Here is a 26,947-nt window from a genome sequence, read left to right as displayed (position 1 = left end):
AATAATAGATTTGTATTTCTCATTATACTATTTTCGGTAAGTTTTATATTTTCAATTGTGCCCATTACTTGGACTTAGATGTTGCTCAGTATGAGTCTGAAGGCTTTCGCGGGTTCATGTGAAATGGTAATAATAGGAGGTGATAAAAGCGAATCACGGGGGAAAAAAACAGAGGCCAAAAAAAAAAAAAAAAAATCCCGAACCCCCAAAGCAAAGAGCACTGAAAAAATAAAACTAATTGCTCTGCTGCTGTTTCCTTTTTAAGATCATAGAAACCCTCTTGAAAGAAGTTAAAACTAAATAAACTGCTTATTATCAGAGATTATATGGCGACGGTAAACGGAGAGAAACTAGAAAAACATTGCTATGATTCCAGTTTTTTAAAAACATTGAGCAAGTGCTCAATGTTTTTAGTTAACTGATATGCATTGAATTAATTTTGCTGTTTTAACATATTTTCCCCCATTGAAACTATAAACTACGAATAAAAAACTACTGCAAAACGATTGTATGTTTTTAAACAGTGCTAAAATTTAAATTATATAATTCAATTTTCATGGACCTAGACATTGTGTTTAAGAAATTTAAGGAGAAGGATGGCGTATACAATATTTTTTAAATAGAAAAAAGTATTTTAAGCAATATATAATAAATGCTGAAACTGGTATCGTTTTTATGAAGCTAAATTTAAAACTAAAAACTAAATAGTAAAGTTTCTAAAAATCGAACTCATCGCTTTATTTGAGGCTTCATTCCCCCTCTCCGAACCTACGCCTATGGTTATCGTTTATATCAAACCAACAGTAGTTTACGATTTGTTCCTACGACACAATTTTAATTCAATTTGAATAGAGCACAACATAAAATAAAAATAAAAAATGCATAAATACTATTTTAATTTTTAAACTTTAGTTTTAATACGTCTATTCTTATATGTGATCAAGAAAATAAATCACTTGAACACGTTCACGCAAGTAGTAACCATTTAATTAAAGTGGTTGCTATATCTAACAAATAGTTTTAAGGATTAAAATGTACTCCTCCCTCCCCAGGGATTATTATATACGGGAAAATCTCGTATACCCTCCCTCAGGAGACGCAGCTCAGGCCCGCGCTGGAGAGTGCTGGCCGAGGGACCCGGTGAAGTACCCCCGTGGCATTTATTATACCGTTAAGATTTGCATACTGGATGGCAACAGTCTTCAAACAAATTCAAGGTACTATGCGGCTTTCAGGAGAACTCCTCCAGACATCAGTTTCCATTCGCGGCGGTTACCATGGTTACGAGAGAAAGTCACTTCGAATAGGAGTGTTGGGTGAATAGTTTTGTCTTGATCTTTGCATAGGTCAGCTTAAGTAAACCAATCGACACCTTCATATCTCCATTCCACCCCCATTAGAAATGTGCTCTTCCTTGTTACCGTAGCAGCAGACAGCCCTAGACTTATAGTCTGGCGGAGTTCTCTTCAAAGCTGCACTGTATACAATAAATAAAAACAGCTGAGTCAAAGAACTCTTAAGTACGAGTACAGAGATTATAATTTCGTCATGTATTTATGCACAGAATAACACCCAAAACAAAAGTTGAGGAAATCGTAAAAATGCAATACAAGGGAAAATTAAGACCAAAATCACAGGTACAATAAAACTGGAATGGTGTGTTGGGTGTCAAAAGACCCTTATAGCAGAACTAGTAAATTCATGAAATCGGAGCAAGAGTAGTAAATTCATGCAAAAGCGAAAAATTTAGTCAGCAATTTTAAAAGTTTAATTAGGTCAGAATAATTAAAAAATTTTAAAAGTAATAAGAGTTATGAGAAACTTAACACATAATTCTTATACAATAAATTTTCAATTTCAGTTCAAATAGTTTTAATTACAAGTTGATTATTTTTTTGGCGATGAGTCCTTTTAATATTAGTTAGATTTCACAGATTATCTTCGGATTGCTGTCTTCGTCAGCAATGCTCTAAATTCTTGAATGTCCCACGCTACTTCGCGGAATTTTTGAATCACCTATATAAATTGGATTAATAATAAAATAGAGCAGTTCGTTTTTTAAGTTAAATTCGTTAAAATAAAAATGATTGTGATTATAAAATATATTAAAATAAATTTTAAAAAAAATCCGTTTAACCCATTGGAGTCCTATTTATTAAAGTACCAGACTTGAGAGAAAACAGTCAAATTAAAAACTTGTAATAAGTTTTTGATAAAAGATTACTGAATTTTTTTTTTTATATCCAGTATCTACTTACAATATCATTTATATAATGTAGTTATCAATGCATTATCACTTTCTCAACTTAACTTAAGAAACCCACTTTTCAAAATATGCTTGACGTCTTTGAGTTATTTCAATTACAAGACAAGCTCGATCATCAGACTGCAAACGCAGAAGGATGAGCTAAGCTTTTGTTAGAATAAAATTGATTAACAACTAGATCACGATTTCAAGTGATGGATTAATAACTCTCTCATTTTAAAATAATATTAATAAAAACATTTATATAAAATTTGTAGTTTAATTTATGACTGTTTTGTATTTATTATTATTAAGAACAGCAATTCCCAACCTAATGGGGCGAAATTAAAAGAAGCTGCGACATAAAGTTTTTGATTAAATGTGATAGTTAAAAAAGATTGTGATTATACTAAAGGTTAAAATAATTCGAAATAAAAATCTTGATTTTTGAGTTTTTCATTCGAAAGAAGAAGCTTCTATAAATTTAATACCATACGATATTTTCCGCACTGTATGAATTGTGTTTGTTATACATAGTTGCACAACTTTTGATTTTTCTTATAACAAGTACTTCAGAAAATCAAATGCGTAGCTTTTTTTCGCATCAAACATGTTTTAAAAACTTTCAGGTGTTTTATATCCTATATGAAAAATGCATTTAAAGAATTATTGTTTTGCAAGTTGTTTTTGATAGCTTCTATGAAACGTTATTGACGTATGAATGATAAATGCTTTATTGTTTCAAAATTATGGATAAAGGTCATAGTTTATTGTAAGAAAAAATGACAGGGTAGCATTTGAGCTGTCACATAATGTTAATTCGTCAAAAAATGTTCTTTGGAAGAAAGAAAAGACTAGAAAGAATCGAACGACAGATGGTCAGAAATAATAAAAGCACAAGATTTTTAAGCAACTTCACCATTTACAAAAGAACTTTTTTAGTTACACACTGTTTGATAATTTTCAAATAGTACATCTTTTATGGTAGACTATTTTCGAAACAACATGGGTCTTAAACAAAAAATGTTGCTTTCAAATGGTAAAACGCAGTCACTTTCGAAGAAGGTGAAGCGAGAACTTACCAAGAAACAAATATGCAAAGGATTGGAAATTGGATCGATAACAGCCGAACTTGCAGCTAACGTTGCGGGTGATGTAAATTCCATACCAGTGATTGGCGAAGTAACAGGTATTTTTACCGCAGGAACTGCTATAGCAAGCCATACTGCAAAAGCCGGTATAGATATTACTCGTGCTGTTATGGAATGTGATGATATAAATTTCGATGAAATCAAAGAGATAATGGACAAAAAATTCAGCGAAATGGAAAGAAAACTTGATCAAATCACTAGCGCGTTAAACATGGTTTCTGAACTGGTGGGCAAAACGCTGTACACTGTAGAGAGAACAAGGCAGGAAATGAAAGAAGGATTTAAAAGAGTCATAGATTCCATCGAGAATTCAAAAATTGAAAAAGTTGTACTGAAGATAAAGAACTTTGTAGAATACTTTGAGAGCGAGAAAGAAAGAATTCAAAGTTTAGAGAAAGATGATTATGTTTCTGACCTAAAAGAATCAGAATTATTGGATTACTTGAAGAAGTCACGAACGCCGACAGGGGATAGTTTACAAACAGCCATTTTCGAAATTCTGGAGCAAAACTATGCCATTCCCGACGATCGAGAAGATAAAATAGCATTTACTGCTTTGTATGCTTTGCTTTATGGTACTCAAGCATACGTTGAGGTAATGTATTTCTTAATTGAGAAATACGCTTACCTAGCAAATGATTCTTATGAGAGATACAACTTGAAAAGTTTTAATGACTATTTCAATTTGATAAAAACTACATTTAATGGATTTAAATTTACTTTTATTGGCACTGCTAGCAAAAAAGGTTTGATTGATAAGGTTATTAAAACTTTTGATACAGTATTTAAAAGCAATTTTGATAAAAATACGAATGAGGACATAAGTCAACGGATTGATTCTTTAAATGTTATGAAAACTAATATTAAGAACATGATTTTACCTATAATAGAACAGGTCCCTGAAAACACCATTGAAATTTCATTTACTTTATCACAAGTGTATGTTCCTATAGGAGACTGGAAGACAGGAACCAAAGTGAAGTATGCTTTGCAGTACGTACAAGATGGTAAATATTCTAAAGTCAGTGATTGGACGGAGTCTTTTACAGTGCAAGAGAAGGCCAGCCCTTTCTTGAAATTATCAGTGGATCCAAATAGAAGAACAAGATTGGTTTTTAGAAGGTTGAACAGTGAAAAACCAAAACTTGTTGGTGTTGTTGATCCCTACACTACTGAATTCAGGGACATCAATAGGGATTTATATGACGCTGCCGGAAGTGTTAACGAGCAATCTGTTCTAGATGATATGGCAGAGTTGATACGAAATGGAGCAGACATTGAAATTGATTTTGAGAAGGGCAGGAAAGCTATACATGCCGCTGCGCAACACGGGAATGCCGTATTAGCATTACGTTTCATATTAGGAGCTAATGATCCGAATGTTAATGTTACTGACTCATATGGTTACAGTCCCCTACACTTAGCTGCAGACGCAGGGCGAGATGATTTTGTTCAATTGTTAGTAGACGCTGGGTCGGATATAAATGCTAAAACAGTTTCTCTACAACTAACACCACTGCATATGGTGACTCGAAAAGGTTATGAAAAAACAGTTAGCAAACTATTGTTTTATAAAAAGCTCAATGTAAATGAAAAGAATGTCGATGGGTTTACTCCTTTGCATACAGCCGTCATAGGTGGTTATAAAGTAGTCGAAGCTTTGTTCGCTAGACCTGAAATTAATATGAATGCTAAATCCAATGCTGGACTTACTCCTTTTCACCTTGCAGTAATGAAAAATGATAAGGTAGTAGTTGAATCATTACTGAAGAGTACTAAAGTGGAAGTGAATGCTGGAGATAAAAACAATATGACGGCTCTTCATTTCGCATGCATGGTGGGATATTCAGACATGGTTCGTTTGTTAGTCAATACCAAAGGAATCGATGTCAATGTAAAAGCAATTGAAAACAAATGGTCACCTTTGCATTACGCGATATTTTTTAAGCATAATGATGCTGCCATTGAGCTTTTAAAAGCAAAAGATGTAGACGTTAACTTGTTAACTGATGGGAACGTTACGCCACTTCATTTGGCAATTGTAAAGGGTCTGACAATTATAGCTTTGGACTTGTTAAGCAAAGACGCGATCGTTGATAAAACTACAGATGATGGATTAACTCCACTCCATGCAGCAGCTTTCCGTGGTATGAGCGATGTTATTCAAATATTGCACAAGAAGGGTTCAAATATTGATGCAAAAACGAAGGAAGGTCTAACACCTTTGCACGTGGCTGCAACTTCAGGACATCTAGAAGCAGTGAAAAGCCTTTTAGAACTTGGTGCTGATGTCCGCATCAGGGACTCTGAAGGTAACTCTTTTTTCTATCTCGCTGTCCAGAATGGACACACTAACATTGTCAAGTATTCCGTTGAAAACAATAAGATCGATATCAACTCTAATGATAACTGGAGACCCCAACAAGGTAAAGGACTTCAGAAAGTTGCCTATTGGGCAGTTTGCGATGCTCTCAACTTTGGTAAGATGGAAGTCGTTAAGTATCTAGTTGGACAACTGAAAAATTACGTTTGTAATCCTGTACAAACAGCAGCTGGAGCTGGATACTTAGACATTGTTAAATATTTAGTTGAGGAGGTACAAATGGATGCCAATGGTGAACCTGGAGTTTTACCTCCAATCCTTGCAGCAGCCGATAGTAATCGTTTAAACATCGTCAAATATCTAGTTGAGAAAGGCGTTGATGTCAATACTGATTTCCGTGGTATGTTTCTTATTACTCTCGTCGTCATTCGAAGACAACTTAGAATGTTAGAATATATAGTGGAACAAGGGGCGAAGGTTGATGTCAAAACTCAATCCGGTGGTACACTTTTACATGAAGCTGTTACAAATGGAAAAAATGTTTTAAAATTTCTCGTAGAGCAAAATAAAATAAACATTAACGCGCAAGACACAGATGGGAATACTGCACTGCACGTGGCTGCAAACTACAATGATTTAGAAGCTATAAATTTTCTTTGTAGTAAAGGCGCTGATGTTACGATAAAAAACAGCATCGGTGAAACTGCGTATGACACTATTCAAAAGCAGGGTGTCAAACCGAAATGCTTGACCCCAAAAAGTTATTTGCTTTTGAAACGAAACGTAGATTCAATTTTGAAGACTGATGAACTAAATTCTGAAGGAAGAAATTTATTATCTAACAACGATATTGATAATTTTCCAACAAAAACTTTTCAAGCGGAAAATAAGTTAAACAGTGGATTGAAATTTAATATGAATGACCGTGTAAAAAGTTCTTTCAAAGCAATTCCAAATCATTCCGATGGCTCTAACATTTACGAGCCTCATGCAATAAAAAATATGGATATAAATGGTACAATGCTTTTAGTTGATTTATTACTAAGAAAAATCACCGACAATAAATTGAACTTCAAGAAAGATAACGTTATGACACTACTTGAAGCTCGAGCTGGCGCTCTTAATATTGTTGAAATTTTCGATTCACTTATGGAAACTGCTGATGACGATATCGATCTTTTTGACTTGTATTCTGCAGTACGAAAAGCACTAATGAGCGGAAACAGAGATAAATTATTGGACATTTTACATGATAACATGCAGAAGATTCCTCAATTTAAATCAGAATTGTTCTTTTCCATTCTTGGAAAAAAATTGCTAAATGATAAAGTTTGATTTGAAATTATCAATTCACTTTGTTAAGTGATACTATAAGATATTGAAAATGTTCAAGTTTTAATATTTAAAATAAAATATGATTTGGAAACTTCAAGACTGAAATAGCATAAAATTTTATGGTTTTCTTTTGCTTTTTTAATTAAAGTAGGGTTTCTTTTGTTTGGAGGGGGGGGGAGATAAATAAAACCTAAAAACAATTAGCACTAATGTAAGAAATTAAAATATATACTGTTATCTATGCTGCAACAGAGATGCCTACTTGCTTCCCTTTGTGAAAAGTTTTTTTCTAGTGGTAGTGAACTTTGTGTTTTGATGTATGATTCTTATTTTAGTAAGTTTGATTAGAAGTTATTTTGCCCATCACCACCTATAAATAGTCAGGTATAATATATATACCTTCATTATATAATAAATACTACTTAAATACCCGGTTAATAAAATAATACCCCGGTTTTCTAAGATCAATCCTTTGAAAGTGTTGATAAAAGTCTTTAAGATTTAGTATTTAATTTTCTACCACTTCATAAAATATTTTGCAGAAAGAGAATCTGAATTTATATCAGATTCTTCTTATTATCAATACTATTGACTTACTGCCACAAGAGAAATTCAGAAAAGGAGCCGTATCTGAAAATGAGATGAAACCGATAGTAAAATAATTTTTATCTAATTTGTAAAAGGAGTTATATATATGACTAGCTATGAAATAATTTTGATTTTTGTCGATACATGGAATCGATTAAGAAACACAGATATTTTACTCCTTCTCGAAACAAACAGAAAAAAAATTTACAAATGGATTTTTTTCCGGTTAAAACACCTTTTTTTTCTCCTGGTCGAAGTACTTGTAACTGATACGATAGTATTTTACTTCACTTTGAGTAAAAAAAAATTTCTAGAGGATTTATTTTTTTAACCCTTTGCATGATGAACAATATTGCTTTTGATGGGGGCTCGACACAAGTTACTTATTAGAATTCATTGAGCAGGGGAATTAAACAAATTTCGGCCTTCCTAATGTTAGATGCAACTAAAGCCTTTGACCGAGTTTGGCATGACGGTCTTATAAATAAATTAATAAATTTAAATTTTTCCAACATACTAAATTTTTATCATAAGCAACTATTTAAAAAAGCAGGTCCTTTAAAATTAAAATAAATGATATTCTCTCAACCAATAGAATAAGAAGAGCTTAGGTATTCCAGGACAATATACTCGGCCCAATTTTATACATTATTTACACTTATGATTTTCCTGTCGATAGAGATGACTATATCAGCCTGACTGCTTATTTTGCAGATGATACGGGTTTTATAGTCAAATTCAGATCTGTTACTAGCACCACTAATAAACTACAGACAAAAATACACGAAATCAAAACCTGGTGCTCTAGCTGGAAGGTCGAAATTAATGCCCAAAAATCGAATTTACTCATTATTAAAAAACCTAGATGATGTACAATTAATAATACCTAAACTTTTTTTTAGTAATCATATTTATATTGTTGATAAGGCCGCTTATCTGGGCCTTACACTAAATAACAACCTGGACTGGAATGATCTTGTTAATAAAATTATTGCCAAGGCTACTGAAATATACAATAAATTAAACTGTCTATTAGGTCCCTATTCTAAAATGTCACTTAAAAACAAACGCTACACTTATCTCACACCTATAATTACTTATGCAATTACAAAGTAAATGCTAAAAAACTTAATGTTTTCTTTGTTGTTGTTGTTAATTTACGTCGCACTAGAGCTGCACAATGGGCTATTGGCGACGGTCTGGGAAACATCCCGGAGGATGATCCGAAGACATGCCATCACAATTTTGATCCTCTGCGGAGGGGATGGCACCCCCGCTTCGGTAGCCCGACGAAATGCGCGCGAAGTCGAGCACTTTAAGGTAGCACAGTTTAACGAGGACCAATACCGCACACCCTCGGTCCCTAAGCAGACTAATCCAAGTGGTCACCCACCCGCACACTGACCGCAGCCAGTGATGCTTGACTTCGGTGATCTGCTGGGAACCGTGTCTTAACGATCAGTTCACTGCGGGACTTACAATTTAAGCAAAAATTGAGATATTTAAAAAAAATTCAATTCTTCCCTCCAAAATTGTAGTAGAATTGTAGTAATGTTTTCTAAAATAAACTTCTTAGAAAGATGTTTGGTGTACCATATTTTATCCGAAATAAGGACATACGGAGAGATTTTAAATTAAAGACCCTCACAGAAAAATTAATGTCATACAATTTTTATTAAAAGGCCCAAAATTGCTCAGCTGCAAATTATAACAATATTTTTGAAGCAGAATTGCTAGTTGAAGATTCTGACATTAGACCCAATAGCTCACTTTTTTACTAGCGATGCTATTTCATCAGAGAAATTGAAATAATCCTTCCCTAATTTAATTGTTACTCTTGTTTTTATTTATAACACTGCAAGCGATAGGCGATGCAAATGATCCTCTTCTACTACGCTTCTTTCATCAACTACGCTTAACTAATTGAAAAGTTACGTGAACTCCACTTTGTATCAGATATTTGGCGGGAACCTTTCAGAGCGTTGACAAAAATAACTTTATATCTGTACATTTTAGTTTTTATTACCCAGCCACTTCATAAGAACTTTTGCAGACATCGGAGCAGTTGGCATCCAAGGAATTTCTACTATGTATGCTGAACGCATATGGATACACGTCTGAAAGCTTACACAAACACATGAAACTAACCCAGACTAGTTTAAAGTAACTTAACTAAAGACTAACCAAGTGAATATACTGAGAAAGCGAATTCGCCATTTTATAGCTGAACCATTCATTTCAACATCATATTTGAAATAGAACATAACGACACAACGACCAATTCTAACTCACGAACTTCTTCCTTTTAATTGGAAGCTGACTTCAGTATCATCTACATGTTGCCAGCAGTAGCCACCGAGAGTCACTGCCTCTCAGAAGGTTTGTAACGTCATCCTCGAAAGTGTAAGCGAACCAATCAGATTTGTATTTAAAGAGACTATAATAAATAGTTCAAACTTTTGAGCGACGTGAAATATTTTTACTTTAGCTATTTTAATAGCACTAAAATATTTTTAAGTATTGAATTTTTAGCTTTTTATTAGAATAAATCAATGTTATTTATCACGTTATAACTCAATAACATGAACTTGTAGGACTGTTTGATGCTTTTCATGAAGCAATTTTATGTGTATTTCACAATAGAAAATGAAATAAGAAATTTTTTTCTTTCAATTTTAAATCTTGATTCATAACTATTTATAATATCAAAATAATAAACCTCACTTAAGCGTATAATTTATTATTTTCTAATATGTAATCAAATAGTATTTATTTACTTATGCATTTGAAAATAAGAAATTATAGATTTTAATATGGAAACGAATACGAGATAATAAAAATATTGGATCACGACAGAAAAGAGACAAATAAAGAAATTATAATTTTATTGGCACAGTCATAAAATAGCTATTTTAAAATATGATCTAAAGAATTCTTACTGAATCGTATGATATACATTTAAATTCCAAGTGGAAATAATACAAACATAAAGACTGCAATTATTTACAAATAAACGATGCATATAATATAAAAATGGGACAAAATAATTTAGCTAAGTAATAACTATAAAGTAATAATAATAAATAAATTCTAAATAATTTAACTAAGTGTTTCGATCCTTAAGATTGCAAAACTTTAATATAATATTTACTATTTTCAAAAATAAATATAGTTTTTTGTTGTTATTGATTATTATAAGAAGAGTAAAGTATTTTCAAATCTTAAACATATAAATTTATTGATGATAATCTTTCTTATAAGATTTGTTAAAAAAATATAAAAAAATAGAGATAGATCTAGGAAATTATTTGTATAATATTCTGAGCTGAAATTGCTCAATCATTAAAAAAATTACGCACAGTAAAAGACAAGAAAAAATTGAATATTTTTATGAATTGCATTTAAAATTGTCTACAAAATTTGCTAAATCGTAATTTTAAAAAAAAAATAAGATAAAAAAATATAAAAGCATTTATTAAAATCATTTTGCCTGTTACTCAATAAGATACATCTCACTAATTGATATATTTTACATAAGGTACATTTGAATGAATATGTATACCTATAAATAAACTACTGTCTCAAAACTTATTTACATAAACTCCTACAGACTTATAAGATAAACATAAAAATAGGAATAAATAATAATAGCACATTTAATCAGGATTTTCTTAAGATTGCAAAAATCTAAATTTAAAATTTTTTTTAAATGTATATTTCTTGTTTTAGTATAGGTTATTATAAGGCAGTTCGAAAAATAATAAAGAAAATAATAACATAACAATTTAATAATATTTTTCTTATTTTGCCAGATTTGTACAAAAAGATATTACAAGGAGTAAATACTGATTGGATAATTTTAGGGAAAAATAGCCTATTCTAAGAACATAGTGAATATTCATTAATATAAGCGAACTGCATTGAATATTAATAAAAAAATTTCCTCTTTAATATTTTCTAATTAATTGTAGAGATAGAAGATTAAATTACTAAATCTAATAACTAATTATTAAGTAGTAAAAAATTATATAAGACATCATTATAAGATGTACAAAAACCGTTTATTTGTGTTATAAAGATTCATACTATACTAGGAGGCTTCGCCCCCTGCTCACTGGCGCTCACCAACCCCCGGAACTGTTTTCGCAGTTCATTTCGGATTGCTTCGCAATCCAATGCTTGCTTTGCTCGCTCATTGGATACGTTCTTAACGTATAGCTTTTGTATACTTTTTTGAATACTGAAGTTCCGAATAATCACACTATTCTAAATTTCAGTTGTTGAGAAAAGTAATTGTTGTAAATTTTGTTTTAAAGTCTTTCCCAACAGAGGGCTAAAACCATGTGTTGTAAAACAATATGAAATAGTAGTCTGCCACTGAACGCCGGATGTAAAGCATCGGCTTTGATGAAGATAATTTTGTATTTTTAATTCTCTGAAGAGCTCCACCCTAATAATGTGGAATTTGTAAAATAAATGTATATATTTTTGATTGTTGATGAAGCCCATCATTTTGTGTTTTTATCTGTGCTGAGAAGCAGAACATCTATAAGTTTTTATTTTATCACAAAAATATAAAATGTATAAAAAACAAAGAAAAGAGTAAGAAAAGGAGTATAGTCATAGAAAAAGTTCAAATTATAATATAGTATTTGTCAGTTAAAATAAAACTTTTTGTTTAAGTCATTGCTAACAATTCAAATTTCTCCGAGGCAATTCTACAGTATAAATTAAGGTAGCATTGTTAAGTTGAAACACAATATTTTTAGTTTTGATGTCAACAATACAACTCAATTTTTCACAAAAACGATTGTTTCCATTCTTAAATTCAATGTCAGCAATTCAAATTTTTCTGAGGCAACTCTTAGCCTCTAAATATTATTTTTATGTACACATTTCTAAATGTCAGTATTCAACTACAAAACAATTTAAAGTCCTCAAATTTCGCATGAAGTTGTAAAATGTAATGAAAGAGGGTCATAGCAATAATGAAAGTAGAAGTAAAGTTAGTACTGTAAAATTAAAACAATATTTTTAATCAATGAGCCAAGTTCTTCGAGAAGCAGTTGTAGAAGTAGGTTGTTTATTTAAAACTGTTTATAGAATTTCTTTAAAAACTCAATTGTTAATTTGGGCATTTGGCGATACAACACTTATAGAATTGAAGGATTTGTTACGTCAAGCGCTCAGGTTTCATAATTTTGATCTAGATTTAACAATTGTGTTTTTAAAGAAATTCTATAAAAAGTTTTAAATAAACAACCTACTTCTACAACTGCTTCTTGAAGAACTTGGCTCATTGATTAAAAATATTGTTTTAATTTTACAGTATTAACTTTACTTCTACTTTCATTATTGCTATGACCCTCTTTCATTACATTTTACAACTTCATGCTAAATTTGAGGACTTTAAGTTGTTTTGTGGTTGAATACTGACATTTAGAAATGTGTACATAAAAAAGTAATATTTAGAGGTTAAGAGTTTGCCTGAGAAAAATTTGAGTTGTTGACATTGAATTTAGCAATGGAAACAATCGTTTTTGTGAAAAATTGAATTGTATTGTTGGCATCAAAACTAAAAATATTGTGTTTCAACTTAACAATACTACCTTAATTTATACTTTAGAATTGCCTCGGAGAAATTTGAATTGTTAGAAATGACTTACAGTTGTTCTGCTTCTGAACACTGATGAAAACACAAAATGATGGGCTTCATCAACAATCAAAAATATATACATTTATTTTAGAAATTCTATATTATTAGGGTGGCGCACTTCAGAGAATTAAAAATGCAAAATTATCTTCATCAAAGCCGATGCTTTACATCTGGCGTTCAGTGGCAGACTACTATTTTATATTGTTTTACAACACATGGCTTTAGCCCTCTGGTGGGAAAGACTTTGAAACAAAACTTACAACAGTTACTATTCTCAACAACTGAAATTTAGAATAGTATGATTATGAAAGATATGTGAACTGTTTGCAATTTCAAATTAATATTAAAATGAACAGGTTTAGAATTTTCTACAGTGAAAAGTTTTCGGAACTTCAGTATTCAAAAAAGTATGCAAAAGCTAGACGTTAAGAACGTATCCAATGAGCGAGCAAAGCGAGCATTGGATTGCGAAGCAATCCGAAATGAACTGCGAAAGCAGTTCCGGGGGTTGGAGAGCGTTAGCGAGCAGGGGGAGAAGCCTCCTAGTTATATATAATAGAATAGATGAAGCATGACTTACAATTTCATTAATATTCATTTAAAATCACAACGTACAAAAATTAAAATGACTAACAATGAATTAAATTACTTTTTTATTAATATCATTTAATGCTTCCGAATTTTTTTTTTTTTTTTTTTTTACTTTTATGTATAAATATTTACAAAATTTCACTCATAAAAGTAAGCTATCGGTAAGAATAAATAAGTTTCAAGTGTTAAATAGATTTAGTAAAATTTAATAGATTTAGTAAAATTCAAACTTAGGAATTTAGAAACAAACTTAAGTCTAATTTAATTCAAGTAAATAGATTGTGTCTAACATTGCGGTAATCTGACTTCCACTTTAGGTCCCTTCTGCCCACGTCAGCCACCCACACAAAACGATGAGGTTAGGGATCAGGAAGATCTCTCACCCAGTGTTGCCAGGTGCCGATAGCCGTTCACCCCCAAATAACGTTGTAAAATCCCCTAAAAATTTGAAGGAAAAAAACTCAAAATTTTTAACTTAATGTATAAGTATTAAAAAATAGTGCAAAAGTTAAATAATGTATAGAAAATGTTGTTTTAATACTTTTTAATATCAACAAATTAATATTTTTTACATTTCAATCGTTACATTTTCTTTAATTTCTACTAAAATATTTAAGATATTTTTTTTCAATGCTTTTTGACTCGCACATTTTTTCATAAATATTTTATTATCAACGATATAGTCTTTTCAATATTTTAATTCTAACATTATGCTTAAATTTCTGATAAAATATCCAACATATTTTCGTCAACACTTTCTGATTTGTCTATGTTTTCGCTATTAAACATTTTTAACATGGAAGAAGTAGGTATTAAATTTTGACAACCATTCGAACGTTCATATGGAATGCGCAAAATAGCATCAGCTGTAGTTATAAGCATTTTATTTCTCAATTTGTCTTTAATAATAATTAATATGGAGAAACATCTATCCACAGCTGCATTTGAAAACGGAATACTTAATAAAGGTAAAACAAGAGTCGAGCTAAGTAAACTTAAGTCGAGAATCAAGCTAAGTAATAACTTACTACATTCAAATAAAGGGATAAAGCTCTAAAATTAAATCTTAATCTTTTTGTTTTGGTTTAACATTTGATTTTCATATTACCTTCTCACACATTCAGTTATAAAATTTGATATTAGAACGTAACCAAAATGAAACTAGTAAAATTCACAAATAGCCCTTAAACAAACCCCTAAAAACAAATTCCCCTAAAATACCCACTGAAGATAAAAAAAAATCCCCCTAAATTTAGGGGGAAAGCCCCTAATCTGGCAGCACTTCTCTCACCTCTTAACATCGTAACCTCCCAGCTTAACGTCGTAATTATACGAGGTTAAGCTAGATGCTAGAGGGATATAGCCACTGGGACATTGTCATTTCTACGGAAAGAATCTTCTTTCTTCAAACTCAAATCTTCGCCCAAAAGCTTAATCTCTTTGTTAGCAATGTCAGGGGCTTGGAGAGTTGACATGGTAAAACAAATCTACACAGATGCCGTGAATTAATCAACAACACGTGCCAATATGGCAGGTCCTTCTTCTTGAAAAAAGAACTAATTTGGGTAAAATTGAGGTAACTGATTTACCCCACTATTCAGTTCCACCCCAATCTCCTCTACATATAATAAATTAATGAATTTTCATGTGTGTGAGTAGGTCTGCATACCGGATTGTGGGTATATCATAGGAACTAAAAAACGGTATATCATAGTGGTGGGTATATCATAGGAACGAAACTTGATGTTCGATTTTTTTTTAAATAAAGTTTTAAATAAAATTAAATTTGTATTAATATAAATTTTTCCTAGAATTTAATTTTTTTGCATCATATAGTTCAGACCTTTTCCTTCAATGAGATCCATCTTATTTTTTTTCTCAGGACGATCTCTTTCTTTGAGAAATCCACTTTTTTGCCATCCCCCATGAAATTTTTAAATTGAGACTTTCGTGAATCTATTGCAGATTTTAACTTCGAATTTAAATAAAAATATGCTGTGAAGTTTCCTTTTTCACTTGAGACCCAAAACAAGAAAAACAAAAACAAAAAAAAAAAATTTAAATTTATGGAAAATTAAAAAAAAATTTTGACGCAATTTTAAAGACTGGAAGAGATTAGAAACTACACCATTCTTACCTGAGCAAAATTGAAGCTAAGAAATTGAAGCCGTGAACATGAATGGAAAACAATATAAAAATTATTTAATTTGATATCGAACAAATATTTCACAAAATATCGTTTTATGTAAATTTCTTGCGTGCCTACATAGATAAAAATAAGCATTTTATTTTTAGATTTTTTTAAAACTATTTTTTAAAAAAAATGTTTCCAAAAGAAATTTGGGATGACTGTTCAGATGTAGAGTGATTAATGCAAGACTTTGCTATGATGTGGAAACATTCGCTAATAGTTGACATTATAATAACATTGATTATTCATTTGATTCACTTAAATTTTCAATAACATAATGTAGCTTCTGTTGAACGTTGGATATCTTAAAAATATTTGAACAAAATGACAATAAATTAAATCAAAAATGTTTTAACTATCACAGTTCAATTTTTTATTCTTCGATAATTATAAATTAGTTAATGTGCATTAAGATTTACCTCAGTCATCACCTCCTACATCAGAAAGCCTCTACACGGTTTCTTATAAGTAGTCTGCGCAGATTATTCAAAAAGCGAACAACTTGTGCGCATGAACCCAAATTCAATTTTTAAAGTACTTGAGAGAAATTTATCATATATATTTGAGAATTGAATCTGTAGTGGTTGAGAAGTAAATAAAGCAAACCTATTATATTGATAAATTAAGCAAATTTTTAGACATATATTTGCTACCACTTTCCTTTTTTAATGGATTTCATATTAGATGGTTCTTTAACCTATTGGTTTACCTTCATGGTGGTCTGATCGGACTACCTGCAAAAAGAAAAAACCGTGTGGAGGCTTTCAGTTAGAGGAGGCGTTGCCTCAGTACAATCTCTTAAACTTCTCGATACTCGGTGAGAAATTTTATATTAAAAGTAAAACTTATGTTGAACAAAAGAATTTATACAGCGGCTTTGCTGTTCTTAATGTTACAATTCTATCTCTGTATCTAAGTAATTTTGAGTCCCCGAAAAATCTCCCAGATCAAACAACTTATCTGAGGCAATGTAAAATTACCTCAGATCCTTAATGTAATTAGATCCTTAATCCTTAATGTAATGTAAAATTACCTTTCATGTGTAATTTTTTTTTTCTGTGAAACTAACGTGTGTTGGCTTTACACGAAGGAAGAAAAAAAAAAGAAAGCCTTCACACGGTTTTTTATAGGTAGTCCGATCAGACCACTGTGAAGAATTTCCAATTACCGAGCGAGTCATTTAATACAGAATATAGTTAAAATAAGAAAGTGGTAGCAAATATATGACTAAAAATTTAGTTTATTTATGAATTTTATTGGTTTGCCTTATTCACTTGTCAACCATTACAGATTCAATTCTCAAATATATAAGATAAATTTCTGTCAATTTCTCTTATAAAAGTTTTTGGGTTCATGCGCACAACTGGTTCACTTTTTAAACAGTTTGCGCGGACTACTCATAAAAGACCGTGTGGAGGCTTCTTGATGTAGGAGGTGATGGTTAGCCCGATGATAAGAGAATTTTACCAGACTGGCTGGAAAAAAGAGAAAGCAAAAGGGAAAGAAACAAGCTTTAAATTAAAAATTTAGTTTGAAGTTACCAATGGCTAATTTTATTCATGCATGCTTCTTTTTGATACATATGCAAATAAGCTTAGACTGAGATTGTAATAAAATGTTTATAAAAGAGTTTTTAAGATAATGAGTTTAGTTATGCGAAAAAAGGTTCTACTTTTGTCTTTTAAATAAAAACTACCTTCCGAAAAATGCCTTTTGTTTACATTTTTGCTAAAATAATTAGTTTGGCCCTTTAATGTGGGTTTTTAGATACTGAGAAATTAATCTTCAAATTAGTTATAGTAGTAGAATGATTAATGTGCCGTTTATTGAAAAAAAATTATGTTTTTTATTTTTATTTTTATGTGTGAATGCTTTGTAATTATACTTATAAAGAAATACTAAATCATCAGCAAACCCGGATAATAAAATCATATTACTGCATTTACTCATTTGCTGAAAGCAAACTTAGTATAAGAGTAATATACATCGTATTTTTTGCAGCTATTTTTTACTTTTATTCATTATGATTTTATTAACTTGAAATAAATATCAATGTTATTCCCTATTTCGAATGCATTTAACTATCATGTATAGTTTAAGTAATTTTCAGTATTCTGAATTTCAATGGTATAGCTTCTGAATTTGTATGTTTTTATACCTACGTCGAAACTTTCCATTAACGAACATATTTCTCTGTCCCAAAGGTATCCACTTTACCAAGATTCCATTGGATTAAAAGTTTGTACAAGAGTAAGATATGCAATGCCTAATTTAGTTATTTCAGCTTGATTTTTTAGAAACTGATTTAATACTCGGATTTCCAAAACTACAGTTGTATTTGTGAATTATTAAGGTTATTGCAAGTCCAAACATGGATCTGTCGAACATGAATGAGTTTTATCCGGCACTGGGTACCCGATTCAAAATTTTAAAACTTAAAACTACCTCCGGGTCCCCGGTACCGGGTGCTGAAATTTTGTTACCGCTTCCGGATAATCACAGGATAAGGAAAATCTGTCCCGGTTTGGATGTCATTATATGACTTTCCATTATTTTCCCATCATTTTTGGTAATGACATTCGAGAAATTGTTTGGAAGATCCGCTTCATTGAAACTATGAAATGTCGAATCCATATTTAACTTGGTGAATGATAGATACGCGATACCGAAAACAAAACAAAAACATGGACGGACAACTGTTTGGCGATGGTCGAGAACGCTCCTTTAACGCCAATAGAAATTTTCTCTGTGTCCCATCCCTGATAGCGTCTGCTTATATACTCGTGCCTAGTACATCTCTAGCCTCAAGCTTTAATGCTACAAATCCTAACTTCCAGGGTTTCGATAATAAAATCATCACCATTTCAGTGTTCACAAAATAAGAGTTCATTTAAAAAAATTATGTTTATTTTTAATCATTCTCATTTTTTCAATATTTGGTTTGTATACTTGGCTTATATAACATGTATTATAACCATAATCAACTAAAATTTTATTAACATTATACTTTAAATTATCTCGTTAGCAGCCGTGATTGCATCGAGATTGTCATTTTTTAAAATTTTAATTGGAAGCAGAAAGTACGTCAAGAAATAAAACAACTTTCAGAGAAAAATATGTTTCATAGGCGTAAAAACATTTTTCTCTGAAATCTGTTTTACTTGTTGTTGTACTTTCTGCTTGAGTTTTCAAAATTTTTTTTATTAAAAAGGGAAAATCTTTATAACCAACTGTAAAAAAAAATTATTTCAAGATGTTAGAAACACAATACAACATTTTTTCCCCATCCATTCTATAACAAGATTGTCACATTTGAAGTAATGTGACATTTCGGAAATATGGTATTTAAAAAAAATGTAAGAAACAATTGCAATTTCGAAAAACAAAATTCCCGTAACGAATGGTTATTCTTCTTTAACATCATTCACAACTGTTACTTCATGACATTTACCATATGTGCCGAAAGTTACAACACATGTTACAAGATTAAAATTATTTATATAACCAACAAATTTTCAAATTCATAAATCTAGCTCTCGTAATATACAAAATTTATTTGTAGATACCATTTACGAAAAACAGAATGTCGAACGAAACTCTTTTACAACCTATTTCGTTTAAGAACCATAATAATATTTTCTTGGAACGCTTAAAACGAGAAGACGATGAAATAAATGAAGCTGAACTGCAAGAACGAGACAAAAAGTGCAAAGATATGGAAATATCTTCAGGAGTGTTTGGAGCTGTTAGTGATTTCTATGGCGATATTGGCGATGCTCTTGGCGCTATACCTGTCATTGGAGATATTGCTAAAGGTGTTGCACAGGGAACTGTTGCTGTAGCTAATCTGGTAAAAAACGGATTAGACATCGCTCAAACTGCTTTGGATTGTGATCAAGTTCCCTTCGATGAACTTAAACTTGTTATCAATAAAAAATTCAACGAGGTTGAAAGAAAATTGGATAAAATGACAGAAACACTTGGCGAAATTTCAGAAAAAGTAAGCACCACCTTAATAATTATTGAGACTGCAAGAGAAGAAATGAAACAGGGATTTAAGAACATTAAAGATACTATTAAAAATATAGATATCAATAATAAAATCTTTGCTATTAACAATTTTATTAGCTATTATGAGGAAGAAATGAAAGAAATAAATAGATTACCAAAAGAAGATTACATCAGGAAACTCTTAAATGAGGATAATGTTTTGAAAAAACTAAGAGATGTAAGAACTCCAGCTCAGTTGCGAGCGCCTTTAACTCAACTTTTAGATACAATATCTTACATTTTGGAAAAGGGTGAAGACGGTGTGCCTTTTTCAGCAATTGATTCAATATTTCAAGGAACACAAACCTATGCTTCCGTAATGTTTGTCCTCCTTGGGCACCATAATTATCTTGCGAATTATTATTATCTATTAGGAAGACTTGATATGTTTAATGATCAACTTGATATTATTAAAGACGTGTTCAACATGTTTTCGCATTTTTTGGCTGGGCATCAAAAACCGTTGATTGACAGAGTTATTCATATTATTGAAAGAGTCGCCAGAAATAAGGAATATTCCAGAGATAAATCCTTGCTTCCGAAGATAAATTTTCTGACGGATCTAAAAAATAAAATTAAAAGCATCAATCTGTCAATAATTGCTGAAACCCCGGGAAATGATATAACCATATCATTCGAGGAAGCTATTGAAAATCCTGGAAGTGACTGGAAAATGGGAAGTGTTGTTAAATATGCTCTGCAATTCAAACGAGGGGACATTTACTCTAGAGTAAGTAAATGGAAAAATTTTAAAATCAATCAAAAAGGAAATCCATCTTTACGAATGCCCACAGATTTACGCAGAGATCGACTGATATTTCGGCAGATTGATAACCATAAAGCAGAATTAGTAGGAATCATAAAGAAGTCAGAAATCGATTTTAAAGATATCAATAGAGATCTTTACAATGCGGCGGGAAATCCAACAGAACAAGTTGCTTTAAGAGAAGTAAATCTATACCTGCAAAATGGCGCTGATATTAGATCAGTTTTTGAAAATGGTAGAAGTGCTATTCACGCAGCTGCCCTTGCTGGCCACGATGATCTTATAAAAGTACTGCTTCAAAACAAGGTTGATATAAATGTGAGAGATGATAAGGGTTACACGCCCTTGCACATAGCGGCTCAGGCTGGGAGAGGGACTCTGGTTAATCTTTTAGTTGAAAATGGAGCAGATGAAAATGCTAAGACGAATGATGAATTACTTACTCCACTACATCTTGCAAGTCGGAGAGGTTATTTAGATTGCGTAAGAAATCTATTGAAAAATGAAACCGTGAATGAAAAGAACAAATTAGGATTTACACCACTTCATTCAGCTGTTAGTGGAGGTCACGTTATTGTTGAAACTATTGTCGAAAGAATTGAATACAGTCCAGATGTAAATGCTCAGTCAGAAAAGGACCAACTGACACCTTTGCACTTAGCTGTAATAAACGGCGACCTTAAAGTTGTCCAAAGTTTAATGAGAAGTGAAAAGATAGATTTGAATGTCAAAGATAGAAATAAGCTAACACCTCTTCATTACGCAGCCCTTGCTCCAGCATCGATAAACAACTTGATGATCGTCCAAAACTTAGTCAATGCTAAGGAAAGAGTTAACCCAAATCTAGCAAGTGAAAATCATTGGACTCCATTACATTTTGCAATATTTAACAGAAATACGGATGTAGCATTGGAATTGATAGAAACTGGAATTATTGATTTGTCTTCGCTCGTTGACGGCAATTACACGCTACTGCATTTAGCAACAGCTACTGGACTGATAAAAGTTATCCGTGAACTGTTGCAGAGGGGAGCTATTATTGAAGCCGAAACAAAGGAAGGATACACAGCACTTCATTTAGGGGCTATGAGAAAAGAGCCCGAAATAGTTCCTATGTTCATTGGGAAGGGCGCAATTGTTAAAGCCAGAACAAAAGATGGTTCCACCCCTTTGCACTATGCAGCTGCTGCAGGTAGATCTCACACAGTTCTGTATCTCTTAGAAAATGGCGGAAGTATTCGGGATGCTAATTCCGCTGGTCGATATCCCATTCATGAGGCTGTAACACGTGGTCATTCACAAGTTACGCAAATATTTCTCGATAAAGATTTTAAACTTGTTTATGAACGGGATAAGCAAGGTAAATCACCGTTTGACATAGCAGCCGAACATCTATGTGCTAATATAATTTATGACTTTGTAGATAGGGGGCTAAATTTGACTGCATGGTATGGAGATGGAAGACCACCTTTAAGTATTTTCGCAAAGATCGGAAGCTTAGAAATGGTGAAGTTCTTCCTCAGCAAAGGCTCTGATCCAAATGCTATAGACTTTGAAAACAAAAACTTTTTCGATTTGGCCGCAGAGTACGGTTTTGAAAATATTGTAGAATATGTTTTTGTCAATCAAATAATAGATTCTACAAAAATAGAGCAAGGTGTTTGTAGAGCTATTGAACACGGCCAACTGAATATTGTAAAATATTTCATCGGCACTCAAAAAGAGATGTTATGTAATCCATTACAAACCGCTGCGTTAAAAGGCCAAATGCACATTACTCAATATCTAGTTGAAGAAGCTGGCATCTATGTCAACGCTGTACAAAACCACCAAACGGCTCTGTGTAATGCTGTGAAAGGGGGATATTACAATATTGCAAAATATTTAGTTGGAAAAAGAGCAAACATTTACGATGATTGCTCCACAGATTCGAAAAAATACACTTCGCTGATTTACGCAGTCGAAAATAAGCGTGCTAAAATATTTAAGTTTTTAATTGATAAAATTCCAGATCCTAATAAACAAGATGGTTTCGGTAATGCACCTTTGTACTACACTGCGTTATTCGGATGCTTGTACTGCGCCAGGTATTTGATTAAAAAGAAAAATGTTGACGTAAATGGAAGAAATAGCAACGGAGATACAGCGTTACATATTGCATATGAAACAGCAAATGATGAATTCGTAACATTTCTTCAAAAGAATGGAGCTGAATATTTTTTGAAAAACAACGATGGAGATATACCTTTAGCAAAATATGCATCGACTGTGTCTCGAGCTCAAGCCATGATTCAAAATAAAGATCCAGAATCAGTTGGAAAATTATCAGTAAAAGATGTGATTCAGTCGATCAGAAATCAAACTCAATATGGTTATCGTTTTCGCCGAAACGTAAATTACTCTAGTAGAGTTAGATCATCAAAGACTCTCGATTCTTTAACAACAATGAAGCAATATATTATAAGTCCAGAATTAGTTAGAGGCCACTATATAAATCCAAAATCAGTTAGAGACTATGCTGCGAATCTAGAACCAGTTGGGGAGACAACAGTAAATGAAGTGAAACAGCTGCCCAGAAATCAAACCAGTTACGGTTACGTTAATTCTTCTCGCATAATAAGTTCATTAAAGGCTCTAGAACTTTTAACAACATTGAGACAAAATAGCATAAACCCAAATTCAGTTGGCAACATTGATATGAAGACAGATCCAGTTAGAGAATCAACAGTAGATGAAATGCTTCAGTTGGCCAGAAATAAAACTGAATATGGGCATAGTTTTCGACAAAACGATGACTCTTTGAGCAGATTAAGTCCATTAATAGATCGAAAATCTTTAGTAGCAATGGAACCAAAGCAAACACTAAAAACAACATATGCAGGTTTTAAGAATACAGACGTGAATGGCACGTTATTATTGCTGGATATTTTGTTGAGAAAATTCACCAAAGAAAAATACGCGCCATTTTTAGAACAAGGTACGTCTGAGATGGAGGTGAATGCTTTTGCGTTACGCATTACAGAAGCTATTGAAAAGTTTTTGACTTTGTCTGCTAACTCTCAAACAATTAAAGGTATTGATTTTTTTGAAGTGTATTTAAAAATATTTAAAGCACTCATTAGTGAAAACGAACATAAATTATCCGATATTTTATATAATCTCCTTCAAAACGCCCCTGATAAGACAATAAATAATTAAAATCAATCCTTCATATTATTAAATCTATTATCAACTTGATAACACTGGGGAACAATTTTTTTTTGTTTTATATTTCATGAGATTTTTTTGAACAGAATTTATATATTTTTGTGCAGCTTTTTTCAAATGTGCAATCAGTATCTCTCTACACCCTACAGCTTTTATGTAATTTAATAAAATAGTCCTAACGAGGATTTCTTTAAATTCATTCGAGTGAATAGTAAATGTCCCCACTTCTTTGGTATGTAGGACGTGGTAGAAAGAATGCAATACATTTTAATTTATGTTTCGATACGTTAGGAACATGCGTCTTTTGTCGTCAGTGTTATTTTCAAAAGAGCAGACAAGTGTATCCATGTGTATTTAAACCTATGTGTTCCTGATAAACTTATGCATACAAACACTTTTGCATATTAACACTTTTGAACTAAGCGGAGCAGTTGGCATCCCTGGAAGCTACTGTGCTCTCTGCGAAAGATTTAATAAAGTGGTTGAAGCTTGAAACTTCCAGAATTTTGATTAATTTTGTTAATAATTAAGAAGTGACCAATGAAAGATTGAATTTTTTACATATTAAAAAAGTTATTGTATTCATCAAGCTCTCCTTTCGGCACCTGCCTCTTTATCTGGGTTAGATTGAACGAGAAAATATAATTGGAGAATTGAAATATATGATATATACAAAATTACAAATGTGGTGGCATAATTGGAAAACATGGGCGTTTTATTGACCTTGTGTATTATTTGCTTGTCACGACTGAGACTAATTGGTATATAAATAGAAGAGTTGAGGCAGTTGGTGGCTGAGGAAGCTTTCAGTTATAACTATCAGATCATGATTTTAATATCGAGTCGTGGTGGATCAGGGGAGTGAGACTTCGCCTTCCAATGAAGTGAACCAGGTTCGAATCCCTGCTTTGGCTGGTCTATACAAATTCCGCACCCGCCTCGCACCGACCTCAGTTCTGACGCAAATTATCCTCAGTGGTAGATGGATCATGAGCTAAAGTCCCCTTGCCCTCAGGCTAACTATGGGTGGTTTTCATGGTTTTCCTCACTATGTAACGCAAATGCGGGTTAGCTCCATCAAAAAGTCCTTCACGAAGGCAAAATTTTTCCCTGTACTTGATTCAGGAGTTCCCTTGTCTTCTGGATTTGGTTTCAAAATTACGAGGCTACGGAGTTGAACATTGATAATCGTAAACTTAAAATTAGGCCGGTTGTTCAACAACAGTTATGAAATAAAATAAAATAAAATTTAATATCAAATAGTAGTAAAAAAATTAAAAATCTATTGCTTATTATAAGGAATCTAAATTGTAGGGAATAATTAGGCATATATCCAGGGATGGTATACTCCCGATGCTAGAATCACCCTTGTTCATCTCTTTACCTCAGGAACATCCCTGTATAAGAATGGGGGGTGGAGCTATCTATTAATTTTGCCTGAAAGTATCCCATCTGACAGAAAGAAATTAGTTATCGGATTATGAGTTTCTGTAGAAATTTTAAAAAAATAAGTATAGTATAAAGTAAACTGAGTTTTAACTTAGTTGATATATATTTCTTTGGATTTATTTAATCCTATTCCCAACTCTATACTGATATTTAGATGTTTGAATTTTATGGGAGTATCACATAGAAAAAATAAGTATTGTAAAAATTTTAATAGACCGAACTCAATTTTGATGCTATGGTATCAATTAATTTTAAGATATAAACACATTAATTATATGTCTGAAGATTGAACTGAATGCAGATTTTTTTAACTTGATTCTTTAATAAAAGTGTCCGCGACGTATGAAATAGTTACAATATGACGCTGTTTGTTAACGATTTAAAACATAATCAATTAATAAATGGCCAACGATTACAATTCCCACTTTCAAAATTAATTGTAGCAACCATAATTCTGTATGCGGCTGGGATTTCATTTTTACTATTTCACCGCAAAATTTAAAAAGTTATCTTAGTTAATAATATTTTACTAAGATTCATTTAAAAATAATTGTGTTTGTCGCAGTTGAACTGTACATTATAGAATCACTAGCTTGCAAACTCTTATTTTTTATGAAAATTTATCAACATTTTTAAATAAACTAGTTTTAACAATTAAAGGAATTTTTAATCTCAAATAGTAAAACATATGATTTCAAGAAATTTACCTTATAATGATAATTGTAATATTAGTATTTAATAGGTTATGTTGTTAATGAAATATTTTAAACGAAAGGAGTCAATATAAGCTTTGTGTAATAGAGACTGCTTTACTTGTACAATTTACGCAGGAGTTGGAGGAGTGGACAGTGAAAGGAGGAAAAAAAGTTAAGCATAAACAGGATTATAATTTACATTCAAAGTTTATTTTTGCTTTTTATTTCATTTAAGCACATATCTCTATAAATATGTTCATTTTATTTTTATATTAAAATTGACAATAGTATTACAAATGACTCAAATTATTGCTATTATCTCATCAAATAAACTATTGCTGAAGAAATTGGTTGGCTATCACTTTTTTCTTATGTATTATTTTCTGTTCTTATGTATTATTTATAAGTATGTATTTATTGTTCATGATAATAAGTTGACCAGAATTCTGCTGAAACTGAAAAACTGGTATAGTTCGTTCACCAGGAGTTGGCACTTGGCTCCACCTCCTCGGACGCAGAGTTCATTTCAGGGGGAGTAAGAGGAAAAACATTTCCCCGCTTGAAATCGAGATAATCTCTAATGAGTGCAAAGCCTCCACACGATTTTTTATATGTAGTCCGATCAGACCACTATGAAAGCAAACCAGTTTACGAAAGAGCCCTTTAATATAAAATCTAGTAGAAATAAGAAAGTGGTAGC

General features: G+C 31.8%; 2 protein-coding genes across 2 annotated transcripts; both read left to right on the top strand.

Moving 5' to 3' along the window:
* Positions 1-3,145: 3,145 nt before the first annotated feature.
* LOC139426410 (alpha-latrotoxin-Sg1a-like) lies at positions 3,146-7,151 on the top strand. Its single transcript, XM_071185208.2, has one exon. It carries the CDS (start codon positions 3,227-3,229, stop codon positions 7,052-7,054), a length of 3,828 nt encoding a protein of 1,275 aa, XP_071041309.2. The 5' UTR covers positions 3,146-3,226; the 3' UTR covers positions 7,055-7,151.
* Positions 7,152-19,615: 12,464 nt separating this feature from the next.
* On the top strand, positions 19,616-26,594 carry LOC110281984 (alpha-latrotoxin-Sg1a-like). Its single transcript, XM_071185470.2, has one exon. The coding sequence runs from the start codon at positions 19,664-19,666 to the stop codon at positions 24,092-24,094; it is 4,431 nt and encodes a 1,476-aa protein (XP_071041571.2). The 5' UTR covers positions 19,616-19,663; the 3' UTR covers positions 24,095-26,594.
* The last annotated feature ends 353 nt before the right edge of the window (positions 26,595-26,947 follow it).

This window comes from Parasteatoda tepidariorum, chromosome 5, assembly GCF_982258835.1.
Source record: "Parasteatoda tepidariorum strain Cologne lab strain chromosome 5, Ptep-v5.0, whole genome shotgun sequence".
NCBI classification, from domain to species: domain Eukaryota; kingdom Metazoa; phylum Arthropoda; class Arachnida; order Araneae; family Theridiidae; genus Parasteatoda; species Parasteatoda tepidariorum.
Note: the sequence above shows the minus strand (reverse complement) of the source record. Positions and strands in the feature narration are given on the sequence as shown.

Excerpts from the sequence above, each read along its gene's own strand:
- LOC139426410 (XM_071185208.2), top strand. The coding sequence starts at position 3,227 with ATGGTAGACTATTTTCGAAACAACATGGGTCTTAAACAAAAAATGTTG.
- LOC110281984 (XM_071185470.2), top strand. The coding sequence starts at position 19,664 with ATGTCGAACGAAACTCTTTTACAACCTATTTCGTTTAAGAACCATAAT.